A 27,015-nucleotide genomic window follows, 5' to 3' on the forward strand; every position below is an offset into this window, starting at 1 on the left:
ATGGTGTCTGTTATTGCAAGGGAAAGGAGTCTCAGTGGGGAGGGTTTTACAACTGCAAAAGACCACTGCCATCTCCTCCACCCACCTTCACTAGCTGAGATCTCACGGTTCAGCCCCAGCTTCTGGTATTGTGGCACTGACCCAGACTTTAACCTGCTTAGCGGACTCTCACAAGAGGCAGGCAGGGTTAAATACCCAGAGAACTTTATATGTGGGACACATCCTTGCCCTCCAGAGGACCTTGAGTTCCAGGGTATAATCTGACACCACCCAGCTACCTTGAATACCTGGGCCAGTTCATGTTGGTTCTTTGAGGTCAGTGGCCAATAGACCTGGGGGAAGCTGGTGAAGAATGTGTGGCTGGAGCCTGACTGAAGGCAGCACAGCTTGCTGGCTGTGCTACCTGGTGGAAACCACTTCAGACCTTGGGATTCTGGGATTTAGGTGTGGGGATCAGAGTAAATGACAAGGCAAACCTGAGAGATAAGACTGGGCTTCAGGGCAGGGATGGTTTACTGGCCAGGCCAGGTAAGCAAGCTGGACTGTCTTGACCTTTGCCCTGAGGGAGATCTTATGGGACAGACTGCCTGGAGCCTGTCCTTGGTCAGGGCTTTAGCTGGGGGAAGGAGGAAAGGCTGAGGTTAGGAGGACCCCAGTGGTTTGAGCTGTCCTTTCTGGGGCTCCACAGAGCAACAGCATGGGGGCAGGAGGAGGTCCCCTTCTGTCTGTCTGTGCCAGGCCTAAAGCAAGTTGGCCCCTTGCAGCGTCTTGCTGTCCTGGGAGGCCTTTTCTCTAGAGCTGTCACAGTTCACTCACTTTCCTGGTGGTGATAGCTAGGTGCCTTGTTTTAGGGGCTGGAAGTTCTTCTCGGTAGCCTGTTGTGCCTATGGCTCCTCCACAGCGAATCTTGTCTTGAGGGATCTTAGGATATTACTTCTGTATATTTATTTTAGGGGAGGGTCAGGGGGAACTGGAACGGGGCGGGGGGGGGGGNGGTTTCCTGTGAGATCAGACAGGCAGGCATCTCTAGGGTTGGAATAGCCTATACAGAAAGTTCCCATCCACCCTCTGGCCTATGCTGTCTCCCGGCACAGGGCTTGTGTTTTAAGTAGGAAGATTCATTGTTCTGTCTCACCATCTGGCATTAGTGGGGTCTCGCGCCCAGGCCTCACCAGGTACACAGGACCCTGGGGTGTCGCTCTGTTTTCTCTGGGTCAGTTCTGCTAGCTCACGGCTCAGTAACTAGTTCTTTATGGTGTCAAATCACTGGTCATGACATGAGGAAGACCATTCTGGTGTCGTTGCTAGAATCATGGGGATCCTGCTCCAACCAGCTGGGCGTATGGTTTGGCATGCCTGCCTGGTGTTTCGTCAGTCACCGTGATCTGCTTTCCTGGATGGCACCTTGTCTCCTCCTCTGTCAGGTGGCATTGCAGGGCATTGTGCTTTTGCCGTTCCTGTCAGCTCATATTGCCTGGCACAAGGCAGGCACATGCTGCTTCACTCGTTCACTGCATAGAAACTTAGGTTCCTGTGCTCAGTGTTGGCGGAGGCAGTGAGTGAGATGCATGTGAGTCCTTGCTTCCTGGAGCTGCGTTGTGGGAATGAGGCAGACTAGCCAGGAGTTAGACATCCAGTAAGATGGGGTGGGAAACAGGCAGGATGAACAGAGGGCTGCTGGGTTTTAACCATCGGCCAGAGAAGTCTACTGAGAAGGGAAACCTCGACGGAAGAGTAACAGGCGGCAGGAACAGTGACTGTAACGTTCCTGAGGTGGGCCCTGTGTCTAATGTGGTGTGTCCAGCAGGACTGCGGGGTTTAGCTGTGCCTGGAGACAGACCAAGGGAATAAGCTCTGAGAGACGGAGGGATCCTGCTGCTGTCAGACAGCTGGGGTGCGGCTAGAAATCTGCCCTAGTCGCAGTACGTGACCCTGCTGTCTTGGAGTCCTTGGTTTTCAGGGGTAAATGGTATCTCTCAGAGAAAAGACGTCTGTGTGACTGAGTCTGCTGTCAGCTTCCTGACCTCAACCTGGGACTGGTCAGATAAGCCTGTCCACGTGACTCTGCGTGGGTGTGTTCTCCACCACAGAACTGGAACTAGTAAAAGCCTTGCTGGTGACACGCTGGTAGCTGGGTCTTAGAGTTGTGCTTGGAACTGGTCTCATTATTCATACTGGTCAGCTCCTGTCGAGTGGAGCGAGACCAACTATAAGACCCACTCTGTAGCCCACACGCTCACTGGCTCCCATCTGTCTGCAGATCTTCCTTGGCCTCAGGGGGCTAGACGTCCCTCCACTTGTCTGCTGTGGGCAGTTGGCCTCTTAATTCAGGACACCAGTCCCTTAAGGATCCTGAAGAGGCCTTCACATACCTGGGCAGCAGCTTTGGGGTTCATCTCTTTCTGGGGTTCAAAGTGTGTGTCTTAGACACCTCTCCCCTTCCACTGACCCAGGATGGTTTGTGACCAAGAGTTAGGGTGCCATTGCGTTCTCAGGCTGGAATGAGTTGGTGGCTATTTCTCCTGGGCAAGACTGTTGGCAGCTTTCAGCTTGGCCTCATTTCAAAGCAGCGTTGCTCCAGAGGCTCCAGTGGGCAGCAGGTTGTGGAGAATATGCCCTCCAAAGCCTGAGCTTGGGGGTCTCATTTTCTCATGCCAGCTGTCTGACTGCACCTGGCAGTCCTTACCTAGGCACCTAGGGCCTCATCCAGCTACTGCTAATTAAATGGAATTTAGCATCGGCCAGTTCACATGGGCCCATTAGAACTGAAGGACCTTACTTGGGCTCCTACGAAGTCAGACTCTTAGGGAGTTGTGACACGGACTCTCAGAACCTTCCTGGGTACCTGGGGAGCCTGTTGATCCCTTCCTTGATTTTACCGTGACCTGAGACTAGGATGAGTGGCAAAAGCAACAGCCGGGGATGTGTGTATCCTGGAAAAGTCGACTGAAAGGCCAGTGCCATAGTTGTCCGGGTGACCTCCAGTCTCAGCCTTGTCCAGCAGTGGGTTCTAGTAATGGCAGCATGTCCAGCCCTGCTGCTTGACTCCTTTAACAAAGAGGAAGGAGTGTCTACCTTGGTCAGAGTTGTAAGTGATTCAACCAGTTTTGTCTTCTCAGACAAATGAGTTCTTTTCCAACTATGTTAACATTATTTAAATGAAGACAGAGATTGTGTGTGTGTGTGTGTGTATACTCATGCACACCTGAGTGAAAGCACTGGCCGAGGCGGAGGAATTGGATCCCCATCGAAGCTTGTAGGCAGCTGAGAGCTGCTCACATGGGTGCTAGTAATCCAAGCCCAGGTCCACCAGAAGAGCAGACACACACTCTGAACCTCTGAGCCACCTCTCTAGCCCCCCTACCTCTTCAAAAATGAAAACCGGGGGAGGGGGGGCGTTAAAAAAAAAAAAGTAAGGTCTCACTATGTAGTCCTTTAGGGCCTGGCAATCAATGTGTGATCTAGGCTGGTGTGGAACTCACAGACATCCTCCTGTCTCTGCCTCCCCAGTTCTAGAATCACATAGACACATAGGAATATGTCACTATGCCAGGCTCAGGCTTTCTCCTATAAGCCTGGTGTCGTAAAAAGAGAACCCATACATCATACCTCAGCTAGCTAGAGAGGAAAGAGATGAGAGCCAAAGGTAGGGTGTGTGTGTATGTGTGTGTGTGTATGTGTTCTTTTGGCTTTCAACTTAAGTCCCTGTGTTCAGATGGGAGAGTGTAGAAGTTGTTCCTTTGTTTCTGTTCACTGGTTTCCCCTGAGAGAAAAAGCCTGTGTCAACCACCGGGAAGTCCCTGTTCCTCACACAGCCAGATCCCAGGGCCTGTTTTCTTAAGGTAGAAAGATAGGTTTGGGAGCTTGAAAACATCTGAGCATAGACCTGGCTCTCGGCTCCACCACTCGCTGCTTGAGGTAGACTGTTTAATTCTGTACCTTGGCGTCCTCATCTGCTGCACAAGAACAAAAGTGCTGCCTCCGGGCACACCCTATGCATGACCCCACAGTATGTAAACCCGAAGGGCACTTGTGCTGGCATTTCAGATCCTGCCATCTTCCCTGGCTTTTTCTCAGGACTGATAAGCTCAGTTCCCAACAGAGAGGCTAGCAGGTATTGTCTTGATGAGATAGGAAGGGCACAGTGGGGTGTGGGGGCTCCACCTCCTGAGGGTCTGTCTGTCTAAGAGAAGCAAAGTCCTTTCTCAGTGCCTGTAATTTTAAAGAAACCATCTTGGTCTCTGCACATCACCCTCTGGGTCCAAGAGGCTGGCACCTTGGTGGCAGTCTGTGAATGAGATGCAAAGCACATTCTGAGGTGACAGCCTTCTCCCCAGGGGCTTGGTGTGTGTGGGGCTGCATTTGGCCTTTGCTCTCTGGGGCTGTGCACTCTGCACAGCTCTGCCCACCCCACTCCACCCCGTCACATCACAGTAGTCTAAAAGGGGAGCAGCCCCTGTTTTTCTTTCTAGCCGTGACCTGCCCGTGCCTGCACCTGTGCCCAGGGAAAGGCTCACTTGGAGCAGGGCTGCTGTCTGCCCAGCAGCCCACAATCCGCCTTATTAAAGTGCTGTGGCTTCATCTAGCTGCAGAGGCTGCGGGAGGACTGGAGAGGGGCCAGGCTAAAAGGTGCAGGCTGTACAGCCCCTGGCCACATTAGGTGACTGTCCTTGGTAGTCTTCCAGGGAGCCCGATGTACCTGCTGGTCCAGCTTGGCCGCTTTGAGCTCTGCAGATCCTGGGAAGTGAGGCCAGCCAGCCTGACTTGGCTGGTACAGTGGGTGGTGGTCAGAGCAACTCTGCCTGGCACAGGGAGGTAATAACCTTGAGGTGATGGCCATGGGGCCGAGCGAGGTCCTTGTCTGCAAGGCAGTCCTGGCCAGCACATCTCTGTGTAGTTAGCTGCATAGTGGGTAGTTGTACCCATTAGAGAAGAGGGCTGGAAGGCTCTTACAGCATCAAGAGGGGTGGGGAGACAGAAAGAATGTGTGTACATGTATGTGCTCATTTGTACAAGTATGGAGTCATTGACCACCATGGGCACACACAGGATAAAGAACTGACTGGATCCTCATTCCCATTTATACTCTCCCCAGATTTTGAGACAGCTTTTCCCTTTAGCATGTTGATATCTCCGATTGGTGTGTGTAGTATACACTTGGTGGTGTTATAACTTAGCTGACAGCCCCTTTCCTTTCTTGGTATACTTAAAATAACAGTGCATCTAAAACAGAGGCACTCTTACTGCATTTAATGAAACACAGAAACTAGGTAACCTCTGGAGAAATTATGTAATTCACCCAGTTTCTACAAAGCAGGGACAGAAGAGCCACCTGTAGTGGTCCCAGAATTGATTGAGGGACAGCGTTATGTGGTTCAAATGGGCAAGCTTGTGTACTGGACTCAGATCCCTGTGGACTCTGCAGCTGTGTGGGTCTGAGAGCAGAACAGCCACTCTGAGCCTCAGGTTCCTTCCCCAGGAGCGGGGAGCTGTTACTGACACACACATACACACACCCCCATCCCTATCCCCCCACCCCCACCTCAAGGCAGCAAGCAGCAAGAGACCGATGTGATAGGAGGGCCTCTTAACTAGTTACAATTTATAAATGTGTGTGTGTGTGTGTGTATGAGTGTCTGTGTGTGTTTATGCATATCTGTACCACATGCATGCCTGATACCTACAGAAGCCAGTAGAGGGCGTTGGATCCTCTGAGACTAGAGTTACACAAAGTTAACCACTTTGTGGGTGCTGGAACTGAACCCATGTATTCTGGAAGATCGCCACGTGTGTGCCCTTAATTGCCGAGCCATCTCTCTAGCCTCCTTGACCCGTGTATATCCCTTGGGCCTTCCCTTCCTTCATTTTTTCACTGTGCCTGAGGTTTGATTTGTTTTGTTTAACATACGCTTTCCCTTAAAGCCTTCGTCCACATCTGTCCCCAGCAGAGTTTCCTGGGGCCAGGAGGACAGGATGAGTACCCTTGGGTCTGTGCCGTGGGTTCTGACCCTTCCACCCAAGCCCCAGTGCTGCCAGCACTACTGGTGTCTGTCTCAACAGCCTTCACGTCTCGACTCTGGATTCTCTGGTGCTCAGAGCTCTTCACCAAGAGTCTGGGGATTCCTCTGAGCCCTCCTCACTGAGCTGAATATCAGACTTGATCCTTACGGCCCTGCGGTTCTTTGTATGTCTGCCCGCAGTCTGAGCTTCCCCCTCTGGGAGTGGATAATACACGGCAGGTGCTTAGCAGAAGGCCCTTCTCGCTTGATTGTGACACCAATGTGCTGCTCTCCGTGACAGGTCTCACAGAACAGTCTATGGATGCTCTGGGCCGGGAGCGATGGTGGAGTCCTGTGAGCAGGTGTCCTGAGTTACCGTTGTTTCAGGGGGCTGGGCTGCAGCAGTCGGTAGAATGGAGGTGGAAGGTAGGGTGAGTCCTGACCCTTCAAGGGTTCCGGTGGACCTTGTGGATACTCTCTGGGATACTCTCTGAGGTGGGAGCAGGGTTTTGGGGCAGTGGGTCATGTTCGAGGTCCTGGCAGTCAGGTCTTGGTGATGGGGCTTTGCAGGGTGTTCAGTGAGCAAGTAGTGGCTTCAAGCCGTGTTTCCACAGGTCTTCTCTCTGTCCCTTGCCTGTCTTCTCTGAAGGTTCTGGTAGCTTCTAGCTGACTTCTCCACTTTTTGTGCAGTCAGGGATTTCCAGCCCCTGCTTTCAGGAGGTAACACTAACTTGTGGGTGCTGCTGCAGGGGGTGAGCCAGGTAACAGGAGGTTGGTGCATGTCAGAGGAAGAACTTGTGGAAGGGCTTCAGGAGCAGGCCCTAGCTATTGGCATGCCTTTGAAGGGTTGCAGTGGTCTCCCCTGTGACTCTGTGGCCTTTTGAGCTCAGACTATGACTCTGGTCCAGTGCTCTTACCTGCCCCTACTGGGCAGAGCTTGGGAGGGCACTAGCAGAGGGGCCCTGGGGCAGGAAGGACCCCACACTAAGATGGCAGGAGAGATGCTGCAGCCCTGAGCAGGAGAGGTGTCTGCATACAAGGCCCTGGCCTAGGTGGTGTGCATGATGAGGGAGGAAGCCACTGGCTATCCATCCCTCCCTCCCATCAGCTTGCTCGTGTGTCTGCTCCACACAGAGCCTCTCCAGCAGCTGTGGGTGAAGGTTGGCACCTCACTGGGCCTTCCATGGCCTGAGGGGTTTTGTGGCAGAGGGAGTTGGGTAGTTCCCCTTTTGGCTTCGGGTTTCAGGCTGTGTGTCATTTCACTGGGGACACTCCCCAACAGTGGTGAGGACAGAGGGCTGGCTACTGCTTTCCAAGGCTTCACCTGAAATCCATGCCCCTCCCACCACAGCCATAGAATAAGGAGCTCCCAAAGCCAGCCTGAGAGCGCTGGGCCATGTGAATAATTAAGCCCTCACTTTAAACAGCCACATCTTTAAAAGCTATAATTTGTAGCCCAAAATAGCTGCCTGTTCCAGGAGCCAGGAGAGCCCTGTGCAGGCTTCAGTGTAGTCTATGCATTTTGCTTTGACAATAACACACGCGTTGCCCTGGCCCACAGTTTCTTGGGAGAGCCTGAGGCACAGTGACTGATAGGAACCGAATCTTCCCAGGGTGCTTGGGGAATAATTTCTTTGAGAACTCAAATGCAGTGTAGTGGCGAGCCTGTAATCCCAGCACTTGGGAGGCAGAGGCAGGAAGGTTTTTGTGAGTCCTAGGCCAGCCAAGGGTACAGAGACCGCAAGATCTTATCCCAAGAACAAACAAAACAGGGAGAGAACACAGCTGGGGTGTCTGAAGTGAGGTTTTAGGTGCATGTGGTCTTAGATGGTAGATGTGGACATAAAGAGGGGAAATGGCCATGTGTTGAGGGAAGCCTGGACTGTGGCCAGTGTGGCTCTACAAGCCCTCTTTGTTTGTGGAGAGATCTTCTGTGTGGGTTCAGATAGGTGGGTGAAGGAACCTCAGGCTAACAGGAAATGCCTCCCTGGACCCTCTGCTTCTCCGTGGCTGGCATGCCTGGAATTCTTGGGGCTAGCTGCCGCTTTGGTTTCCAGATGTGGAAGCAATTTAAAGTCTGTTTTCATAAACCCTGGGAGTTTGCCTCTGAAGTCCACGTGCTCATTTGGAAATCAAGGTCATTGACTCTGATTAGTGGGGAAGGGGTAGACCAGATATCCTCTTTGAATCCTTCTTATTAAAAAATAGATTTACTAGGGCACTTGGATATGAGACCCTGGGTTTTTGTACAGTCACACCTCATCCGGGGCTGAGTTGAAGGCGGGTTCACCTCCTCTCCTGTGAATTTTTCTTGGAGATGATTCAGCCAGGCTCTGCTGGATCCTTAGTTACCATCACTGTACTGAACAGCTGTGGGGGCAGGGGAGGAAGGCCCTCAGGAGGCTGGCATCGCTGCTGAGCTGGGTGCCCACGTGTCCCCAGAGTGGTAGAGGCCCTTCTTCCTGTCCTGGCCACAACAAAGGGAAGAAATCTGCTCTGGATTTTAAGTAGCCAGAAATACTGTCTGGTGTAGAGAAACTGGAAATATCTTGCTCAATTACTGGGCCCTTCTGGCCACAGAGGTGGCTGCCCCAGGATTAGAGGCTGTGTGTACATGCAGAGCCTGTGGTCGTGTGGCTGCCTGCCTGCTGTCTCTGTATCTGTTAACCAGTCACTATTCACATCTGTTTTATAACCCATGAGCAGGACTGTGGACAAACAAAACCACCTTTGCTGTTGCACTGTCTGACTGCACTGGCAATTTTTTTTTCCCTCTGAGTCAAGGTTTTACTGTGTAGCCTGGCCGTTCTGTAATTCAGTCTGTATAGCAGGGTGGCCTGGAACTCAAGAAATCCACCTGCCTCTGCCTTCCAAGCACTGGGATTAAAGGTATGCACCAACATGCCTGGCTTCCACACTGTCAGTTTTTAATATCCATGGAGTTGTTGTTGTTGTTGTTGTTGTTGTTGTTGTGTGTATGGGCACCTGTGCGGATTTGGTGTACACATGTGGGGAGTCTGGGTGGAAACATCCACTGATTGGGGATCCCTATGGGCCTCCCCTGAAGCAAAGGGAAGGACTTTAGTTGTTGGGACTATCACATCAAAGTAATTCAGACCTAGTGGTTGACATAGATTTCCTCGGGGTTCTGGAAGCTACATTTGAGAGTATGGTGCTATCAGGAGGATTTCTTATAAAGTCTCTGTCCTTAGTCTCCCCCGCCACCCCCCCCAACACACACACCTTCATTTCTCTTCTGAGTTGTTTGTTTGTTTTATGAAATAGAGTCTCATGTAGCCCAGGCTGGCCTCAAATTTGCTAGGTAGCTCTCTCATGGGTGGCTTGGAGTCCCTGGTGCTCCTGCCTCTGCCTGCAGGGTGCTGGGCTTACAGGTGTGTATCACCATGTTCACAAGGACACCAGTCATGTTGGACGGAGCTCACTCACCATGTTTGTAAGGACACCAGTCACGTTGGACAGAACTCACCCTGAAGGTCTTGTTTCTATTCAGTTGTTTCTTTAAAAAACCCTTACTCAAACACAACAACAAATTCGTAGGTGCCAGGGGCTGAGAGTTTTACATATAAATTTACATACATCACTGAAGGGCTGTGGGAGCCCTCCTCCAAAGGGAGGAGCAAACTGAGGGAGCACAGAGCCTAAGATCCCAGGAGAACTCACTGGAGGGAGCTAGCCCACTTTCATTCACAGGCCCACCCCCAGCGAGGGCTCCTGACCAAATGCACCATTTGGAACTGGGGGGTGGTTTAGCTATCACTGCCTCTTCAGCAGCTCTCCTGCCTGCCCCCTGGTGGTCTTGCGGGGTGCTTGGTTCTCCAGGCCTGGTGTTTCTGGGGTTCTGACCCTGGAGTGTTTTTCTTTAAGGGTGTTTTGCTTGTTTATGTCACTTTTATCTGGTTCTTCAAGACAAGGTTTCCCTGTGTAGCCCTAGCTGTCCCGGGAAGTAGGTTTGTAGACCTGGCTGGCCTCGAACTCAGTGACTGCCCCTGCTAGAAATGTTCTTTAGCCCCTCTCTCTCAACTTGGAAACACACATTTCCAGATCTCGTCCCAGTTTAATTCCCCACCGTGTGACATGAAATAACACTGAAGTTGGAGGGCACTGATCTAGAAACCCCCCTTAATCTAGTTGCAGGCCACTCCTTTATTTGATTTTAGGCAAGGTTTCACTGTAGCCCAGGCTGACCTGGAATTGTTTCTGTAGCCCAGGCTGGCCTCAGTCTCACAGCGCTTCCCTTCCCTTCGTCTCCTGCATGCTGTGAGTATAGGTGTGAGCCACAGGGACCTTTTCTGTTCTTGTGGTTCACCAGGCCAGTTGTCTCACAGAAGGCATGGTGTTCGTTTGTTTGGGGTTTGGTCCATTTTTTGTGACCTGTAACTTGTGGTACCTCCTGCTGTGGGCTCCACTGGGAGGACACCGGCCAGTGTCTGTCTTTCCATTAATGATGCTGTCTGATTACTGTGTTAAAGAACAGTAGCCTGCTCAGTGCTCAAAGACTTGAAAGGGGGTTTCTGAGCTTTCCTGTGGTCTGCAGTGTGTGTGTGTGTGTGTGTGTGTGTGTGTGTGTATGTGTGTGTGATTCTGGTACTGTGCAAGTACCCAGAGTCCCATCAGCCTCTCATCTGCTGGCTTTATTCTCCTAGCAGGTGTTGGGAAGTGTGCTGTGTGAACACGGTCAGATTGGAGGTATTCTCACCTATCTTTCCTCTAATCCTCCATTGCCTGCTCCATCCCCCCAGGGGAGGGAAACTCTCGCTCAGTCCTCTGAAGTTTTCTGTATGTATTTTGAAACTTGTAAAAGATGCACGAATTCGTAGGAGGGCTACATCTTGGTAAATGGATCCTCCGTCATTTTTAAGTGCCTCCTACCCCTTGAAGTACTTGAAGTACTTCTGTGTGGCCCTGCCAGCTTTCTCTGGGTTGCTGTGGCGGCAAGGGGTGTGGCTTGGCAGTAGGGCCCCTGCTCACCTGCATGCTCACACGGGAGCAGCAGCCAGTCCCTTGGCAGCACCAAACAGGCCCTGGCCAACAATGTGGGCAGCTTCTTTCTCTTCTCTGTCAGTAGGCCCTTGGTCAAAGGCACAGGAATCTTGGTCAAAGGTCTGCCTAGGCATTGATTGGTTTCCAGCTCGGGCACTGGCTGAGCCACAGCCTTCTGGGCAGTTGGACATGCTTGTCAGTCAGAGCTGCGCTGGCCAGGTCTACCTCAGACCCTCCTTCTTGGTGCTGTACCTTACGCCAGCCCCTCTCTGTGGACTTGGCTCTTTAGATCCCTTAACACTGCTCATGCCTCCAGATCTTTTGGAACAGATCTCGGATCTGCTCTGGGCTGTTTGATGTCTCCTTTCTAAGTTTTTCTGGGAGCTACAGTGTGCCTCTCTTCCCCTAATCTCTGCCATTTCCTGTCAGCAGGTGGGAGTTAAGAGCGGTGTGGGACCTGGGAGACAGTTGAAGTTGGGATGAAAGGCTGTGTGGGCTTCCACAGGCAGTGGCTGGCTAGGTCTGTGTGCCCATGCTCTGTGTAAATAGCACTACAGGCCTGAGAAATCCCAGCATGACTTGAAACCAAAGAGGAAGCATCTATTGTTGCTGCGGCGCCCTTCCCCCATCCCCCGCCCTGTCCTGAGACTAGTTGCAACTGAGTTTCAACTGAGGTTAACATTGGAATATCTGCACAGAGATTGTCACCTGAGGGCTCCTGCTGAGGGGGTGTCTTGCCTAAGGTGAGACTCATTGGGGTTCAGGAGTAGACTTGGAGCCCAGGGACCAAACCCTGCCCTGGCTGCCGTTCTCGGAGTGGTGGGTGGGGTAGGTCTGGGAAGAAACATGGTAGTCTGTCCTGCCTTCTAAACCTTCGCCTCCTGCACCAAAATAGGAGCCCAGGGCCACGGAGCTTCGATCTCACAGGTTTCTCTCAGAGCAATGGAGGTAGCATAGTGACCAGGTCTCCTGTGGGTGCCCTTGGCCTTGGACGTAGGTCAAGGTTCTGGTCTTTTGCTTGGATGCTAACCTTAACTTGATCCTACCTTTGGCCTTTGATTGGCACCAGGTAGCCACTGACGAGCATCCGGTCAGTGTGTGTGTAGCAGGGTTGGCAGCCCCAGGGGAAGTCAGTTACTGTCAGGATTGCTTCACAGCCACCATGGTCATCATGTCTATGTGAAAAAAACAGCCAAGTATGGGTTGGGGTCATGAGGGTATGTGTCACTGTAGGCAGTCCTAGCCCACCCTCTTTGAATTTGGGGTGTTGGGACCTCGAGCTCCTCCTCGAGGGGAGGTTCCTGCCACCCAGAGGAAAAACCCATCATGACCCTGGCCTGTTCCACGTCTCCAGGGTATTAACTGGCCACACACACAAGAGATTCCATTGTTGGCCTGTGCCCACTTACAGCCTCTTCCCTACAGTGGGGGGATCCACGTGTACCCACGGGTGCCTGGTTTTCAAGGGAAGCTGAGATGTGCCCGCCCAGGCTATTTTTACCCAGCCCTGTCCCCACAGAGCTACGCTTTGGCTCCAAGTCACCGCCTGCGGAGTGGAGCCTGTTGCCAGAGCTGGGGGTGGATGAGCCCGCACCTCAGGGCCTCCTGGACTCCCTTCTCTAGGCAACATCTCATCTTAACACTTATTACAGGGTGTGACTAATGTGCACACAGACCTGCCAAGGCAGTGGGCATGGGAGGACCCTGGTGCAGGGAGGAAAACCTAACTTGGCCTCCTAGAGCTGAGCCTACCTCTCTGTCCACCCCAGTGTATCACCGAGGGGTCAGTCAGAGGGAAAGCCTCCCCGGGCTTGGATAGAATTCGGAATGCTCAGGTGTGCCCCTGGAGGCCATCCTTTAACTACTAATGACAGTAATAGCTCACAAAGCCCTTCCCATACATTCTAAGAACAATTACTTAGAACAGTTGCCAGTTCACTGAACTCAAGTTATGATTAGCTCAGCTGTGGAGGTGAGGGAACTGAGGCACTGGGTAGGGTAGTTCAGTGACCTACAGGCCACAGTGCTCATATGTGGTGGAGTGTGACTGGAACCCACTCTAGATCATGTCCCCAACGCCCACCATCTCTTTGTCATGTTTTCAGGGTCCTCAGACAGTGAGCCATTGTCCTTAATTAGATCCTCTGACAATCCTGGTCACGTGTATGCATCTCGGATGCTCAGAGATGAAACACCTCATCCAGCAGTCACGCCGCTGGACAGCGGCCACAACAAACTCTTAGATCAGTGAGTCAGTGAGTGGTTCTCAAGCTGTGGGTCGCAACCTCCTGGGTTTCTAAACGACCCTTCCACGGGGGCCACGTAAGGCCATCAGAAATGACAGATGCTTGCATTTTGATCCGTAACAGTAGCAAGATTACAGTTTGAAGTAGCAATGAAAATCGCCTTATGGACGGGGGTTGCTACAGCATGAGGAACTGCGTATTAAACGGTGGCAGCATCAGGAGGACTGAGAAACACTGCCTTAGATGCTCCTTGGATGGTCGTCCAGGTCCTGTGGCCCAGTGCAGTTTGATTCAGGCCATGCTCAGTCATGTGCTCCTGGAATGCTAGCTGCTGAGGCTCAGGATGTAGACCTCCCTGTGGCCACCACTTCACCCTCTCTGCCCTTGTAGGGAATGGAAATACGTAGCCACTCTGTATCGTCTGTGTTCTCTGTTCATCTTTGTTTCGCTGCCAGGAAACCTAGGGTGTGTGACCTTGAGATTCCCCCTCTGCCACCCCCACCCCCCTTAGGTGGATGAGGGTAAACACCAAATGAAGCTGTTTGGTTTGGGTCCTGCTGTACCTCCTGCCTGCACAGCGGGGACAGTGGGCCATTGTGAGCCTCTCTGAGGCTTGGACAGCCCAGCACGTGTACTGATACTGGGTCTTTTCAGCAGCCCTTGAATTCAGCCCTTTCTAACTTCTTACAGAGGAAAGGGTGATTGTGGGACCTTCTGACGGGGGAACCCAGCTCTTAGAGAGACTGAAGAGGGGCTGCCTGGGCAGCCTGTGTGCCTTCTGGCAACCACTTCCAGTTAGAGCCAGCTCTGTTCATCCCTAGATGAGAGGACTAAGTGGAAACATGGAGGTGGGGGCACTCCGGGGATGTAGCTGGGTCCTATTTCCTGGGACTTGGGCTCAGTACTGTCTCCAGTAATCCCTGTCCTTGGAATTAGTCCCCAGGCCCAACCATATATATCTGTCAGGCTCTTGCTAGCTGACCAGCCAAGGACCTATGGCAGGTGAGACAACCTGGTCTCTGAGCAGACAGCTTCCAGGCTCTCTCCACGCCAGGCCTGACAGCCCCCAGCCTCTCCCCATGCCTGGCCTGACTTCTTTAAGCTTTCCTAGCTGCCAGCTGGTACTTGTCATGCAGCCTCTCAGGCAAAAATGACAGTCCCGGCTCTCTAGGGGAAATCCCAGGGCCTTGTGGAGGTAGAGTCTTGTCCAGGAACATAGGACTTAATGAGCAGCTGAGTCTACCAGGACTAACTGCCAGGCTCCAGAGCTGTGCCCTCCAGCAGTCCTAGCCACAGAGGTCCCCTGGGTTTACACAGGGGCACACTGCATCTACTATATCTTCCATCACTCCGTGGACCCCAAGGTTGGGGAAGAAGGTGTCCCTGAGTTTGGACACAAGCAAGCCAGGGTGGCTCATGGGAGTATAGTCCCTGTGGCCCAGAAGGACAGGAACTCTGTATGTAGGGCTCACCTCTGCACCCTCAGGGACAGAGCCCTGGGAGGCTAGATGGGGCCACAGAGAGCCATACTGCCTGTTGAGGATACTGCCTTCCTGAAGCTTCCTGAAAGACCAGCCGTAGCCTCTCTGTGCAGACTCTGAGGAGGCCTCTGTAAGCTCCCGGCTTGGACCTGTGTACTCAATGCCAGGGCAACTGCGTGATGACCCTCCCTTCTCCCTGTGCGCGAAGATACACAAACACACACACACCACTGGTGGTGATCAGGACAAGAAAGAAGAGTTCTGGAAGCTAGAAACTCAGAAACTGCTCTGAGCATCCATATTTCTCAGTAGAAAGTCAACCTCCTCGGGTACCAGTTTCCTGCTCTACCGGCTCTCAGGACAGTTCCTGGGCACCACGGGATATGCAGGGTGTAGACATGTGCTCCAACCGGCATGGTGATCAGGTGGGGTGATGACGATGCTGCCCCTCATCTCATCACACATCGCACTTTAGGGAGAGACTCTTGACCAGCCAGGGCCTCCTGCATTTGTTCAGCACAGAGTCCTGCATCTTGCGTCAGCCTGAGTAGAGTTTGCATGGCATCCCCCGGAGGTTCATCATCAGCTCCTACGCAGTCCCCAAAGCTCTCCAGTGCCCTAACCCACGTGACACAGGTTCTGTTTGGGGTTCTGGCCTGAGCAGGCATAGCTGGGGGATGGCACAGAGCAGAGCCACCTAGACCCCCGGGAGGGTGATTTTATTGCTGGGGGGGGGGGTGTCTCCCTTGCTCGTGTCTCCCTTCCCCGTGCAACTTGAGAATCATAGAGAACATCACCAGCTCTGACAGGGTCCTTGTGTGACTTAGCTCTCCATGCCTGGGGGGTACATGGTGGGGGTCAGAGGCCTCTTCTGTACCCCCAAGAACTGCCTCCCTTCCTGAGGTGTGTGGGGTGAGAGCTGCTGACCCGGCACTTCGCTCACCGTTCCACAGAGGCCTGGCCTTGCAGGAGGGAGCAGACCGAGGAGGAGGGCTGCTTTGGGACCGGCGCAGGGCCTGTGCCATCCTGCTCACTTCTTTTACTGCCTGCCTTATGCTGCTTTAATTTGGGGGGGAAGCTGCAGGAAATGATTTTGAAGTTATAATTAAAATTTCCACTTGCCTTAGGCAAACAATTGTGGGTTGAATGAAAAGGTGTTAATAAAAGGAGAGGTTAATTTTAAAAGAAAATGTTAATGTGGGCATGCACCTGCGGACACAGCTGGGGGCGGGTGGCACGTTACTCTTGGCAGCCTGAGCCTGGCTTCAGGGTCCTCCATCAGCTGGGCAGCTTCAGCAGCCACTTGCCTGCTTTAAGCCTCATCTGCATTCGATGGGACAGGAGTGGGCATCAGAGCCCTGTACACCTCTGGCACTCTTGGGTGAGAGATGGTCAGAGGTCAGAGGTCAGAGGTGAAGGGCAGATGAATCCTCTGCTCAAAAGTCTACCAGGAAGGAGGGTTCATCTGGTCTTGGGATAGGAAGGGTGTTTTTGGCTTTTCTTCTGTCCTTCCTGTGACTAAGATAGTCCCCTTGAGACACTTTCCACCCTGCCAGGAGCATATGTGGCTTGTAGTGTCACTATACTGCTGTGGGACGCTGGGTGAAGGACTGGGTGAGCACTGTTGTGCAGTGGATTGTGGGTCATGGCTCCTAGGCAAGGCCTGTGATCTAGAAAGGGTAAAGGGACTCGTCCTGGGACGGAGTGAGGTCGGATGCAGCTCCTGCCTGCAGCTGGATGGCTGATGGTGGCAGTCCCCACCGCTCGTCTCATGCCAGCCTGGCCTGCCTGTCTGATCAGGTGACATTGGCAGGTCTCGTCGTGGGAGATGGCGTAGAGGACTCAAGCTGCTCCCTTGAGGGACAAGCCACCCCTCACTTTCCCCTGGGTGTTTCTGTGCTGAGCAGCATCTCCCGCAGGGGTGGCGTGTGCACGAGGACTGTTGCCTTAGGAGAAGAACCTGGGCATCATCACCAACATCGAGTCTCTAGAGAGTGACTCACCTTATCACACCCAACTCTGGAAACTAGTGAGCTTCGAGGGGAGCCGTGACAAAGGGAACGGAGTGTGTGGCAGGCAGAAGCAGGCAGACCTTCTGCCCAGCCTACCAGAACACTGGCAGGTTACTCTCTGAGCTCCTGTTTCCCTATCAGTAAAATGGGAACAAAGACGACCATCCTGGAGAATTGTCCCCAAACAGAAGTAGGACATGTGAATTCTTGGTAGTCAGTGGCTGCTCTGTCGCATTAGTTCCTGTGTTTCAGGTGAGCGTTGTGTGAGCTGAGAGTATGTAGCTCAGTGACTTCGGAGCCGTGTGTGGGTTTGACCCTTGGAGTGTGAGGAAGACTTGGATGGCTCACCCCCTGATCTCCGCCTTTGGGATTGCCTGTGCTGATTTCATTGGTCCATCTGGGTTCCGCTGAGTGCTGGTGCAGGCAGGGAACCATGTTTGTGAATCATCTTCTCTTCAGAGCCCCCAGGTTTCGCAGGGCATAGGCTTATCCCAGCTCCAGGTGGCTTCTGGCGTCCTGCAACCTCTTCTTGTGGACACTTTTGTGAGGCTTCTGACTCCCTGGCAGCCTGGGGAGATGAAGGAAACACCTACAGTGCAGTTCTCAGGTAGCCCTAGACATAGAGTATACCATCGGCTTGGAAGCAGAGCCACTGGGAGTGCCTGCCCTCTCAAAAGCCAAGTACCATGGGAACGGTTTGCTGAGCCAACTACTTACATTAGGTTAAATAAGCCAGACCTGAACTCGTCTATAAGATGATGTCATTAAGAGGTACAGCAAACCTCCTTGCACATCAGCATCATTTAAGGCATTGGAGCATCTCAGGCCCAGGAGTGAGAGATCCTGGCTGGTGGTGTCTCATAGCCTTTTCTTGGCTGCTTACTCCGGATAGCCCACAACAGACCAAAGTATGGATACAGGTACCAGCAAAGTCCATCTAGTGAATCCATGAACTTTCTCGGGGTTGTTAGTGGAATAATACCAAAGTCCACCCCAGGATACTACTCACAAAATGTGGGAACCTGGAGCATACCGTACCACACAGCTTCCGGGCAGCCCAGGAGGCTGCAGAGTGTCCTTTCCAGGTGCCTCAGCTAGCCTAAGCCTTCTCCAGGCAGTTGGGCTATCTCTTTTTCTTTCAAGCTGTTTGACTGGTCTCCACCTGTTTGAACTTGGCTGTGACTCTCAGCAGTCTGTCTTGGGAGGGAGGGGCCAAGAGAATCTGGTCAGTTTCTGGGAGTTCCTGAAACTGTTTTGAGTTTACTTTCTGTCTTCAGGGGGGTTACCTGGGAGATAAGATGTTTCAATTTTGAGTAAAGTGTTACATAACAGCTGGCAACGTGGCTTAAGGAAGAAAGACAGACAGACAGACAGACAGACAGACAAATAGATATATTATTATTACTATTTTCTTTTTTGCCCTGAGGTGTTGTGGCTGTACAGGGTCTTGGAGGGTGCACCCTAGCTGTGCGGACTTCCCTGCACCATTGTGCCTCAGGTTCCTTGTGTGAGGTCAGGGTTGTCCCTGACAGTTGGCTAGGGCGGGTCCTCAGTCAGTACAGCCAAGAAGCCGTCATGAACATATGCGGCTTCCTGTGCAGACTGTGATGAGGGCTCTAGCATAGCCGCCCAGTCCTCAAGGTAGTTGATCTAGTTGTAGCCCTTTTCTATGGGTGGCTCTGCCTGGGAGACAGAACCCTTACTGAGCTCTCGAGACTCAGCCACCATGAGAGCCCCTTGCTGCTAACAACCCCACCCCACCCCCAGTCCCTGCAGATGCACTTGTAGACCGGTGAGTACTGAGTTTCAGGAGCCAACCCTACTTATTCTGCCCTTCTGACTTTCCAGGGCAGCGACTTCTCTGGCTCTACTGATGGCGAGCTCCTCCCCAGGGAACCCGACTTCTTCCAGGAAGACGAAGAGGAAGCGATGACATTGGCCCTACCTGAGGGACCCCAGGAGTTAGACATGGACAGCCCCATGGAGAGCAGCCAAGGTCCGGAGGGCTCTGTCAGGAGTTGTGGCGAGGAGAAGGAGCCTGAGCTGGGGGGCCTGTTCCTGCCAGAGGACAAGTGAGTATACCCAATTGGCACGTGGCCCCGGAGCTAGAAAGTACCCGTGACACCTTATAGGATCAGAACTCGCGTGTTGCTTCCCCAGGTGTCTGGATAGTAGGGATAATGCTGGAATTATAAGCCCCGTGCAGAAGTCAGCCTGCTGAGGCAGGGAAGACGGGCTCAGTGTGTATTTCTGATGGGCCTAGAACTTGCTGTGTAGACCAGGCCAGCCTGAATCAGAGATCCACCTGCCTCTGGCTCCCCAGTACTGAGATTAAAGGTGTATGTGTGTGCGCGTGTGCTACATCTGACTTATTGTTAGATGTATTTTTATATGTATGAGTGTTTTGCCTGCATGTATATGTGGGCATTCACCACATGTGTACCTGTTACTCACAGATGGCAGAAGAGGGTGTCGGATCCTCTGGAACTGGAATTATGGATGGTTGTGAGCTACCTGCCCATATGGGTGCTAGGAACTAAACCTGAGTGCTCGGCCAGATCAGCAAGTGCTCTTAACCACGGACACAGCTCTCCAGCCTGAGTGTCTAAGACTCATTTATATGTATTTTGAATTGTGTGTGCCGGAGTGGGTGTGCATGCTGGGTTATGTGGAGGCTCAGAGAGGGTGTTTGTGAGTTTGTAGGGACATTTGTGGGTGCTGGGACTGAGCTCAGCTCCTCTTTTGTAAATTTATTTACTTATATCTTAAACACAATTCTGCCTCCTGGTCCCCCTTCACAGAGTCCCTCCCCCAACCCCTCCCCTCCTCCTTAGGTATCTCCCAGGTATCCCCCAACCCTAACAGCAATGTATTCTCTTCCCAGCCACAGTGAAGTTTCACTCACATTTATAAGAGGAAAGGGAGTGTTGAGAGCCATTCAGCTTGAAGTACAAGTGACCCCCCCCCAGGGGGGACAAAGTGTGAATAAATAAAATGCAGATTGAGTGCCAGGGGACTCCTTAGCGCCTGCCAGCAGGGCTGTCTGTGGTCCTTACACAGAAGCTGGGGTTCCCCAGGGACAGAACTAACCAGGTGTTCATCTGTCCTCCCCACATCCCCACCCTCCATTAAACGTTTCCCATTGTGAGTGTAGACTCCCTGGGCTTGGGGAGTCATGGTCTGCGGGTGAGCAGAGAATTTGCTGTGACTGCCTCGGGGAAGATGGATGCAGGCAGGCTACTAGCTGAAGGTCTCTTTGCTCTCAGGTTGTAGTCAGCCCCAACCAGGCCCTCATGTTTCCCACGGGTGGTCCATGAGATGCCCTAGAGTGTGGGGTCTCTGACATCTGTAGATAATTCTTTAGAATTAGGCATCTTTGGACTAGACATGCCACTTTATAAATTGGGGGCTGGTTCTCACCTGTGTTACTTGTCATGATAAAAGATAAAGAGGGCTAGAAAGCTGGCTCAGTGGGTAAAGGTGTTTGCCAGGTGCCCCGAGCCTGAGCCCCAGAACTCATGGACATGGGATGGTGGCAGGAGTGTACATGTGCCCACATGCACTAATAATAATAATAATAATAATAATAATAATAATAATAATAATAAATTTTGAAAAATTAAGGGATAATTAAAGATTGGAAAAGATGAGGAAAGTGAGAATGAGAGGAAATAACCCTTAACCCAAGTCCCATGGCCATGTTACTCTCATGTGCTCTCTGCTTCTCCCTTCCCTTCCCCTTTCACTTTTCTAAACATGGGGTCTTGTATAGCCCTGGCTGACTTGGAATAATCTATATAGTACAGGCTGGCCTTGAATTTATAGATAGACCTTCCTCTGCCTCCTGAGTGCCAGGATTAAAGGTGTGCGCTATTGCTGCCAACATAGTATGACACTGTCCCAGAATAAATGTATTAATCACTGTCAAAGCTTATATCTAACTTATCATTGATATGTATTTCTCTGCCTTGTTACCAATGCTTATGAGTCTTTCAACAATCATTTGATACTCTATAATTTAATAACTGCTTTACTGATGCATATTCTAATACAGTAACTATAATTATAGTGTAATTTTAATCTCTCTGTTGCTAAGCCATTAAGAAATAAGCAGTGTTTCACTGTCTGGGGATGGCACAATCTACTCATCTCTTATGGAGACATTTCTATGTGGGATGTTCTCCTTAGGACGGGGTCCCCAAAAGGGTCAGGTTTATCCAGGCATCTGTGATCTGTTGGGCCAGGCTGGTTCCCCCCAGACACTGCGTGCGGGTCACGCCCTCAGCCCTCCACTAATTGGGTGCTTATGGCCCTAGGTGCCTCGTCCTCACTCCATCCGTGACCACATCAGACCTTTCCACTCACTCCACCGCCTCTCTTATCAGCAACGAGGAACAATTTGAAGACTATGGCGAGGGGGATGACGTGGACTGTGCTCCCAGCAGCCCTTGCCCCGACGATGAGACCAGAACCAATGTCTACTCAGATCTGGGATCTTCAGTGTCTTCCAGGTGCTCCCTTACTCTGGGTGGCATTTGCAGTCCATGGAAAATGTCAGAACCAGTCTAGCCTTGTCCCAGACAGGCAAAGAACATCCTTCCTCTGTCCAGGGCTACTGCCAGGCTCTTTTGGCAGGCAGGGTGCCACCGTCTTACATCTGGTTGGGGCGGGGGTGGGTGTGGGCCACATAATAAAAGGGAAGCCTTTTATTTTGGAGAAGAAACAGTTAATTGGCCTGGGAGTCTGCAGACCCCTGTGAGGGAATGTCTATGTCATCTTGCCTCCTAGAACCTCAGTGTTCTAAGGACCTTTCAAGTGACCTTCTGTGGCTCCTTCCTGCCTGCCGGAGTCATTCTTTCCTATGACATTAACTCTCAGTATGCCCTATCTGCTAATTGGTAGCACACACGCACACACACACGCACACTCTCTCTCTCTCTCACACACACACACACACACACACACACACACGCACATGCATCACACACGCACGCACGCACACTTACACCTCTATCTCTGGCAGCCAAGGGAAAGGATGCTCTGGTTTATTTCCATTCCTCTGCCACAAAACAGAAATAAGAGCCTCGGGGAACTAAGTTGAACAAGCTCAGTGAGGTGGGGCAGGGCACAGCCTGTCAGTAGCACAGAGAGTGACCTCCCTGCCTCCCCCCCCCTTCCAGTGCGGGACAGACCCCAAGGAAGATGCGACACGCCTACAACAGCGAGCTGCTGGACGTGTACTGCTCTCAGTGCTGCAAGAAGATCAACCTGCTGAACGACCTGGAGGCCCGGCTGAAGAACCTGAAGGCCAACAGGTGAGGCCGCAGCCAGAGGGGCAGGGCCAGGCGGGACCCGCAGCACAAGGTCAGGTACTGCGTCCCCGCAGAGCTGCCCCTGGGGCGTTTCCTGCAGCACCTCACTGAGTGAGGTGTGATGAGTGATGTCCCTTCAGCCCATCATACCCGAGTGTCGTGCAGTGGGCAGTGTGTGGAAGTGTACTCATGACCCTCTGTTCAGTGACTGTGTCCCCCTTCTCTCTCTCTCCAGCCCCAACAGGAAGATCTCAAGCACAGCCTTTGGACGGTAAGACCCTCTTGGGAGACAAAGAGCTGAGTGCTTACCACTCAGAGACAGCAGAGGGGCGGAGCAGCCCCTTTCCATGCCCTTGCCACCCTGTCCCCACTTGGTAGGGTCAGCATCTTCAGATCCTCACTTTGTCAACCTTAGTGGGCCTTCTAGTGTGCCCATGGCTGTTTGTGTTACCCTTCCACTCAGGACCGGGCTTGGGGAACGGCCCTGTCTACCATCCTTAGAGTAGAAGTCATTTGGGTGGGAAGGTCAGGTGGTCCTGTGGAGTATTCCTCCTGTGACCTCTTTTCTGGCAGCCCCTGTACCGAAAACTCACCTAGCCCGTAGCCTGAGTTGGGGCCCCAGGCTGTGGCAGACATGGCAGGCAGGTGCCCTCCACCCCCACAGGCAGCTCATGCACAACAGTAACTTCAGCAGCAGTAATGGCAGCACCGAGGACCTGTTCCGAGACAGCATCGACTCCTGTGACAATGACATCACGGAGAAGGTGGGCCCTGGGACTGTCTGCATGTTCCTGGGATGTGGGGGACCTGCTCCGGGCTGCTCTCTGGGGACTTGAACCCTATGCCCACCTAGGAGTTCAGGGCAAGAGGGGCTCTAATCACGTGGCCCTCCCTTCCTCTCAAAATACGAGTGCTCTTTTTTGCATAGTCATTTGGAGATCCTTGTTGTGGGCTTTTCTAGATTCTCGGTTCCGTGGCTTCAAAAGCCTGTTGTACCCCACCCCACCCTCCATGCTGCAGGTGAGCTTCCTGGAAAAAAAGGTAACAGAGCTGGAGAATGACAGCCTGACGAGCGGGGGCCTGAAGAGCAAGCTGAAGCAAGAGAACATGCAGCTGGTGCACAGGTCAGGGGCACGGTGGCCCCGGGGAGCGCAGAGTTGGGTCCCCAGTCTCTCCGGCTCTGAGCCACTTGATCTAGATTCCAGACCTGCTAGATAACTCCCCTGGGTGTATAGCCCCAGGGCTTGTGACTCCTACCAAGTGAGAACAGCTGTTCTCAACCTGTGGGCTACAACCCCTGCAGGGATTTCATGTCAGATATCTTGTATATCAGATACTTACAATTTACAACAGTAGCAGAATTACACTTATAAAGTGTAAAATAATTTTATGGGTGTAGGGGGTCGGGGAGGGGGAGGTATTAGGAAGGTTGAGAGCCACTGGCTTAGAGTGCTAGGGCCTGACCTCCCCCTTCCTGGGGACATGCCCCTGTGGCAGGGAGTGGAAGGCAGGAGGGCCCAGGAGGCGCTGTGTGTGGCCAGGTGGTGATGGAATGGATGGACAGTAGGGAGACTGGGAAGGACAGATAGCAGGGAGACTGGGAAGGACAGATAGCAGGAGACTGGGAAGGATGCCTCCCATGCTGCCTGGCCTCCCAGATGCAAGAAACTTGGTAGACTTCTCTGTGCTGGGTCTGGTCCCCACATGCTGGGTCCCCACATGGCCTTTTTGTATGCCCCAGCCCAGCCTGATGTGAACTGTTGGACAACTAACTGTAGGCTTCCAGTAGTCAGCATTGGGTTATCACTCCAGAGGGGCCTGACCTCTTCCTGGCTCTGGATTTCTTATGGCCATTTGCCAGGATGGACCTAAGTAATTGGAGTGGCTCTGGTCAGGAAGTCCGTAGAAAAGAGAGGGTAAGACTTGGAAGCCATTAGTGTAGCTGTGGCCAAGCCTGCTGACTTCACCATCTTCCGTGTGGCCTCTCTCCCCTCTGGAGCTTCTTCTCTAGCTCTGCTTCTCCCTGGAGTGTGACTGACACACTTCTTGTTAGATGTCACAGTGTCCCTAATTCACCTGTCAGCTAAGCTCAGGGCCCGTAGGGTGGGAACACACCACGGTCACAGTGAGTGTGCTGGGGGCCTTGACAGGGCTCAGGCCCTTGTTGGATGGGAGATGGAGAGTGTGCCCCGACTGAACGTGTCTGCGCCCCACCTCAGGGTGCACGAGCTGGAGGAGATGGTGAAGGATCAGGAGACCACAGCGGAGCAGGCGCTGGAGGAGGAGGCCCGGCGACACCGTGAGGTCTACTGCAAGCTGGAGCGGGAGAAGAGCACAGAGCTGGAGCTGCTCAACACCAGGTGGGCACCAGGGGAGCACCAGGCCTCATGCCTGCAGCCCCCGCCCCTCTGCGCCCGAGGGTTTCCAGTAAAGCTGAGCCAGTCGTCCTAGCATTTCTACTTCAGATACTATAAAATGGCACCGGCCAGTTCTTCAGGGAGTAGGCAGAGTGAAAGTTCGTGGTAGCCATGGTGCTTGGGCAGAGGAAGCCACAGAGGAGGGTCAGAAGGCTGGGTCTCATAGCTAGGCCTGGAGCGCCCCCTGCTGTCAGCTCATCCCCTGAATTTGAGTGTGGGTAAGCTGAGCCTGTGGCCTCCTGCATACATTCCTTGCTAGAACTCAAGTCAGAGACTGGAAGAACAGCACCGGCCCTGGTCACAGTGTTTCTGTCTGCTGTGTAACCTCCTCTATCCCCTTCTCTGCCTGCCCCACACCATGCATCATGTGCTTTGTGGTCTTGTCACTGGCTGGGCGTGGTGGGGCCCCTGGAGGGACAGGCACTGTCCTGGTATTCCCTGGCCTGGGTGTTTAAGCAGAGATTGGTGAGGAGACCTCCCAACTCATGTGCCTGAGACTCCCCACCTTTCCCAACACCTTCTCAACCTTCCTAAGGCTGTGGACTCTCCACTACAGTGCCTCATATTGTGGTGACCTCCAACCATAAAGTTATTATTTTGTTTGCTATTTCATAACTATAATTTTACTACTATGAAGAATTGTAATATAAATGTCAGATATGCAGGCTCTCTGATAAGGGACCCCCAGATTGAGAACCACGGCTTTCGAGGCTGTTATTTGCATATGGCTCTGGGGCTGGAGTCCTAAGTGGCTGCTCACGTTAAACACTCCTGTTTTAAATGGTGTGTTTAAAGGCTCAAGAGAGGTGGCTGGGAACAGAGAGGTAGAGGAGAGAGGGCAGGGAGCAGGGCCTGAAGCAGGAGCACAGAAGGTCAGGCTCTGAGGATAATCTTACCTGCTGCCCTTCCCACAGCTCCTGGGGCGGTTCGTGTGCAGCCATGGACAGTACTTCCCATCATTGGCATACTCCCTCCTCACTTCCTTAGCCAGCTTCACACCACTTAGCACGGAGGTCCAGACTCCTCCCTGGCCCTTGTCTGGAGGCCTCCCTAGGGTACCCAAGGCCTCATTAAGGTCGAGAAAAGCCTCTCCAGAAAGAGGAGGCAGTAGCTGGGGCGAGGGCACTGCCAGAGTCAGGTGTGGTTCTGTACGTTCTGTAGCCATCTCACCTGCCTATAAAACCATCTGAGTGCCACTGGGTCACTGTAGGGCAGCTGTCTGGAATCACTCCGTAGAGGATCATTGCCTCCGATCAGAGAAGCTGCCGTGAGCATTTCGAATTCCAGATGAGGGCTAGGGATGGAGAATAGAAAGCAGATATGGGCATAGCCTTAAGACTACAGATGCTAACAGGAGAGCCCTGTGCTTACCATACTTAGGACTATGCTGCTGCTGCTGCTGCTCCTCCTCCTCCTCCTCCTCCTCCAAGAAGTGGCCTTCCTCGGTGTTTCATGAAGGATTTTGTGTATGTACATGTGTGTTCACATGTGTGCATGTTGAAGGCCAGCTTTCAGAAATTTTTAGATTTTTGAAATATATATTTATGTATACATACATCTTGGAGATAGGATCCTGTCTAAACATGACATTCCTCTTTCTTTTCCTCCCTCCCTCCCTCCCATTCTTTTTTCAAGACAGGGTCTCTCTGGATGTCCTAGAACTCATTCTGTAGACCAGCTAGGTTCAGACTTAGAGGCCCGCCTGCCTCTGCCTCTGAGTACTGGGATTAAAGCCATACACAATCAAGCCTGGCTTCTTTGTTTTTAAAATAGCTGATGGTGCCAGGGGGATGGCTCAGTGGGTAAAGTGCCATACAGAATTCATGTCTCCAGAACGTACATAAAACCAAACACAGCAGTGTGTACTGTAACCTCAATGTTCTGCTGCAGAGATAGGAGAACCCCCAGAAGTTGGAGGGTCAGCTGGTCTGGCAAACTAATAAAAGATTCTGTCTCAAATAAGGTCAAACTCATTTTCAGTGTGACACATGTACACTACCCCCTCTGCCCCTAGGTACATGTACAACACACTGAACTCACACAGTTAAAAAGTAACTTATGGACTGAGAGTAGTTTATTTATACATACATACATATATATATATATATACATATATATATAAATACACACACACATATATACACACATATACATATATACATACATACATATACATATATATATATATATATATCTGTGTGTATATATATATATATACACACACACACATACATACATACATACATACATACATACATACATACATACATATTTTTGAGACTGTCTCATGTTACTCTGGCCACCCTGGAACTCACTATGTAAACTATGCTGTCCTCCAGCTCACCAGAGATCTTCTTGCCTCTGTATCCCGAGTGCCAGAATTAAAGGCACTAATGATTTCGCACCTGAAGCCATTTCATGGTATACAGGATTTTGGCTTGTGGTATCATGTTAGTGCTCAAAAAGCCTTAGATTTAGGAACATTTGGGATTTTTGGATCAGGGACGCTGGACCTGAGTTATCCTGTGGGACATTTTCTTATTCTTG

The 27,015-nt window shown here is 52.1% G+C and overlaps 1 protein-coding gene and 1 long non-coding RNA gene across 6 annotated transcripts in view; one reads left to right on the forward strand and one right to left on the reverse strand.

The window, feature by feature from the left end:
• The window catches only part of Rab11fip4 (RAB11 family interacting protein 4), a 106,553-nt gene that overhangs the window by 70,230 nt on the left and 9,308 nt on the right, over positions 1–27,015 (forward strand). For 3 of the 5 annotated variants that reach the window (XM_021176628.2, XM_029483748.1, XM_021176629.2), the window contains 7 exons: positions 18,588–18,811; positions 21,056–21,250; positions 21,920–22,054; positions 22,287–22,322; positions 22,716–22,815; positions 23,072–23,175; positions 24,271–24,411. In XM_021176628.2, the coding sequence (XP_021032287.2) occupies positions 18,588–18,811; positions 21,056–21,250; positions 21,920–22,054; positions 22,287–22,322; positions 22,716–22,815; positions 23,072–23,175; positions 24,271–24,411 (935 nt within the window). Of the gene's footprint in view, positions 1–18,327; positions 18,381–18,587; positions 18,812–21,055; positions 21,251–21,919; positions 22,055–22,286; positions 22,323–22,715; positions 22,816–23,071; positions 23,176–24,270; positions 24,412–27,015 lie in introns of those variants that run through there. The other 2 variants (XM_021176631.2, XM_021176630.2) reach the window with 2 other exon arrangements.
• On the reverse strand, positions 8,427–12,815 carry LOC110304932. The gene is made up of 3 exons (XR_002379117.2): positions 12,753–12,815; positions 12,047–12,175; positions 8,427–8,466 (listed from the first exon to the last, which is right to left on the reverse strand). It is a non-coding gene; the product is annotated as an uncharacterized LOC110304932 (long non-coding RNA).

Source organism: Mus caroli, chromosome 11 (assembly GCF_900094665.2).
Source record: "Mus caroli chromosome 11, CAROLI_EIJ_v1.1, whole genome shotgun sequence".
NCBI classification, from domain to species: Eukaryota; Metazoa; Chordata; class Mammalia; order Rodentia; family Muridae; genus Mus; species Mus caroli.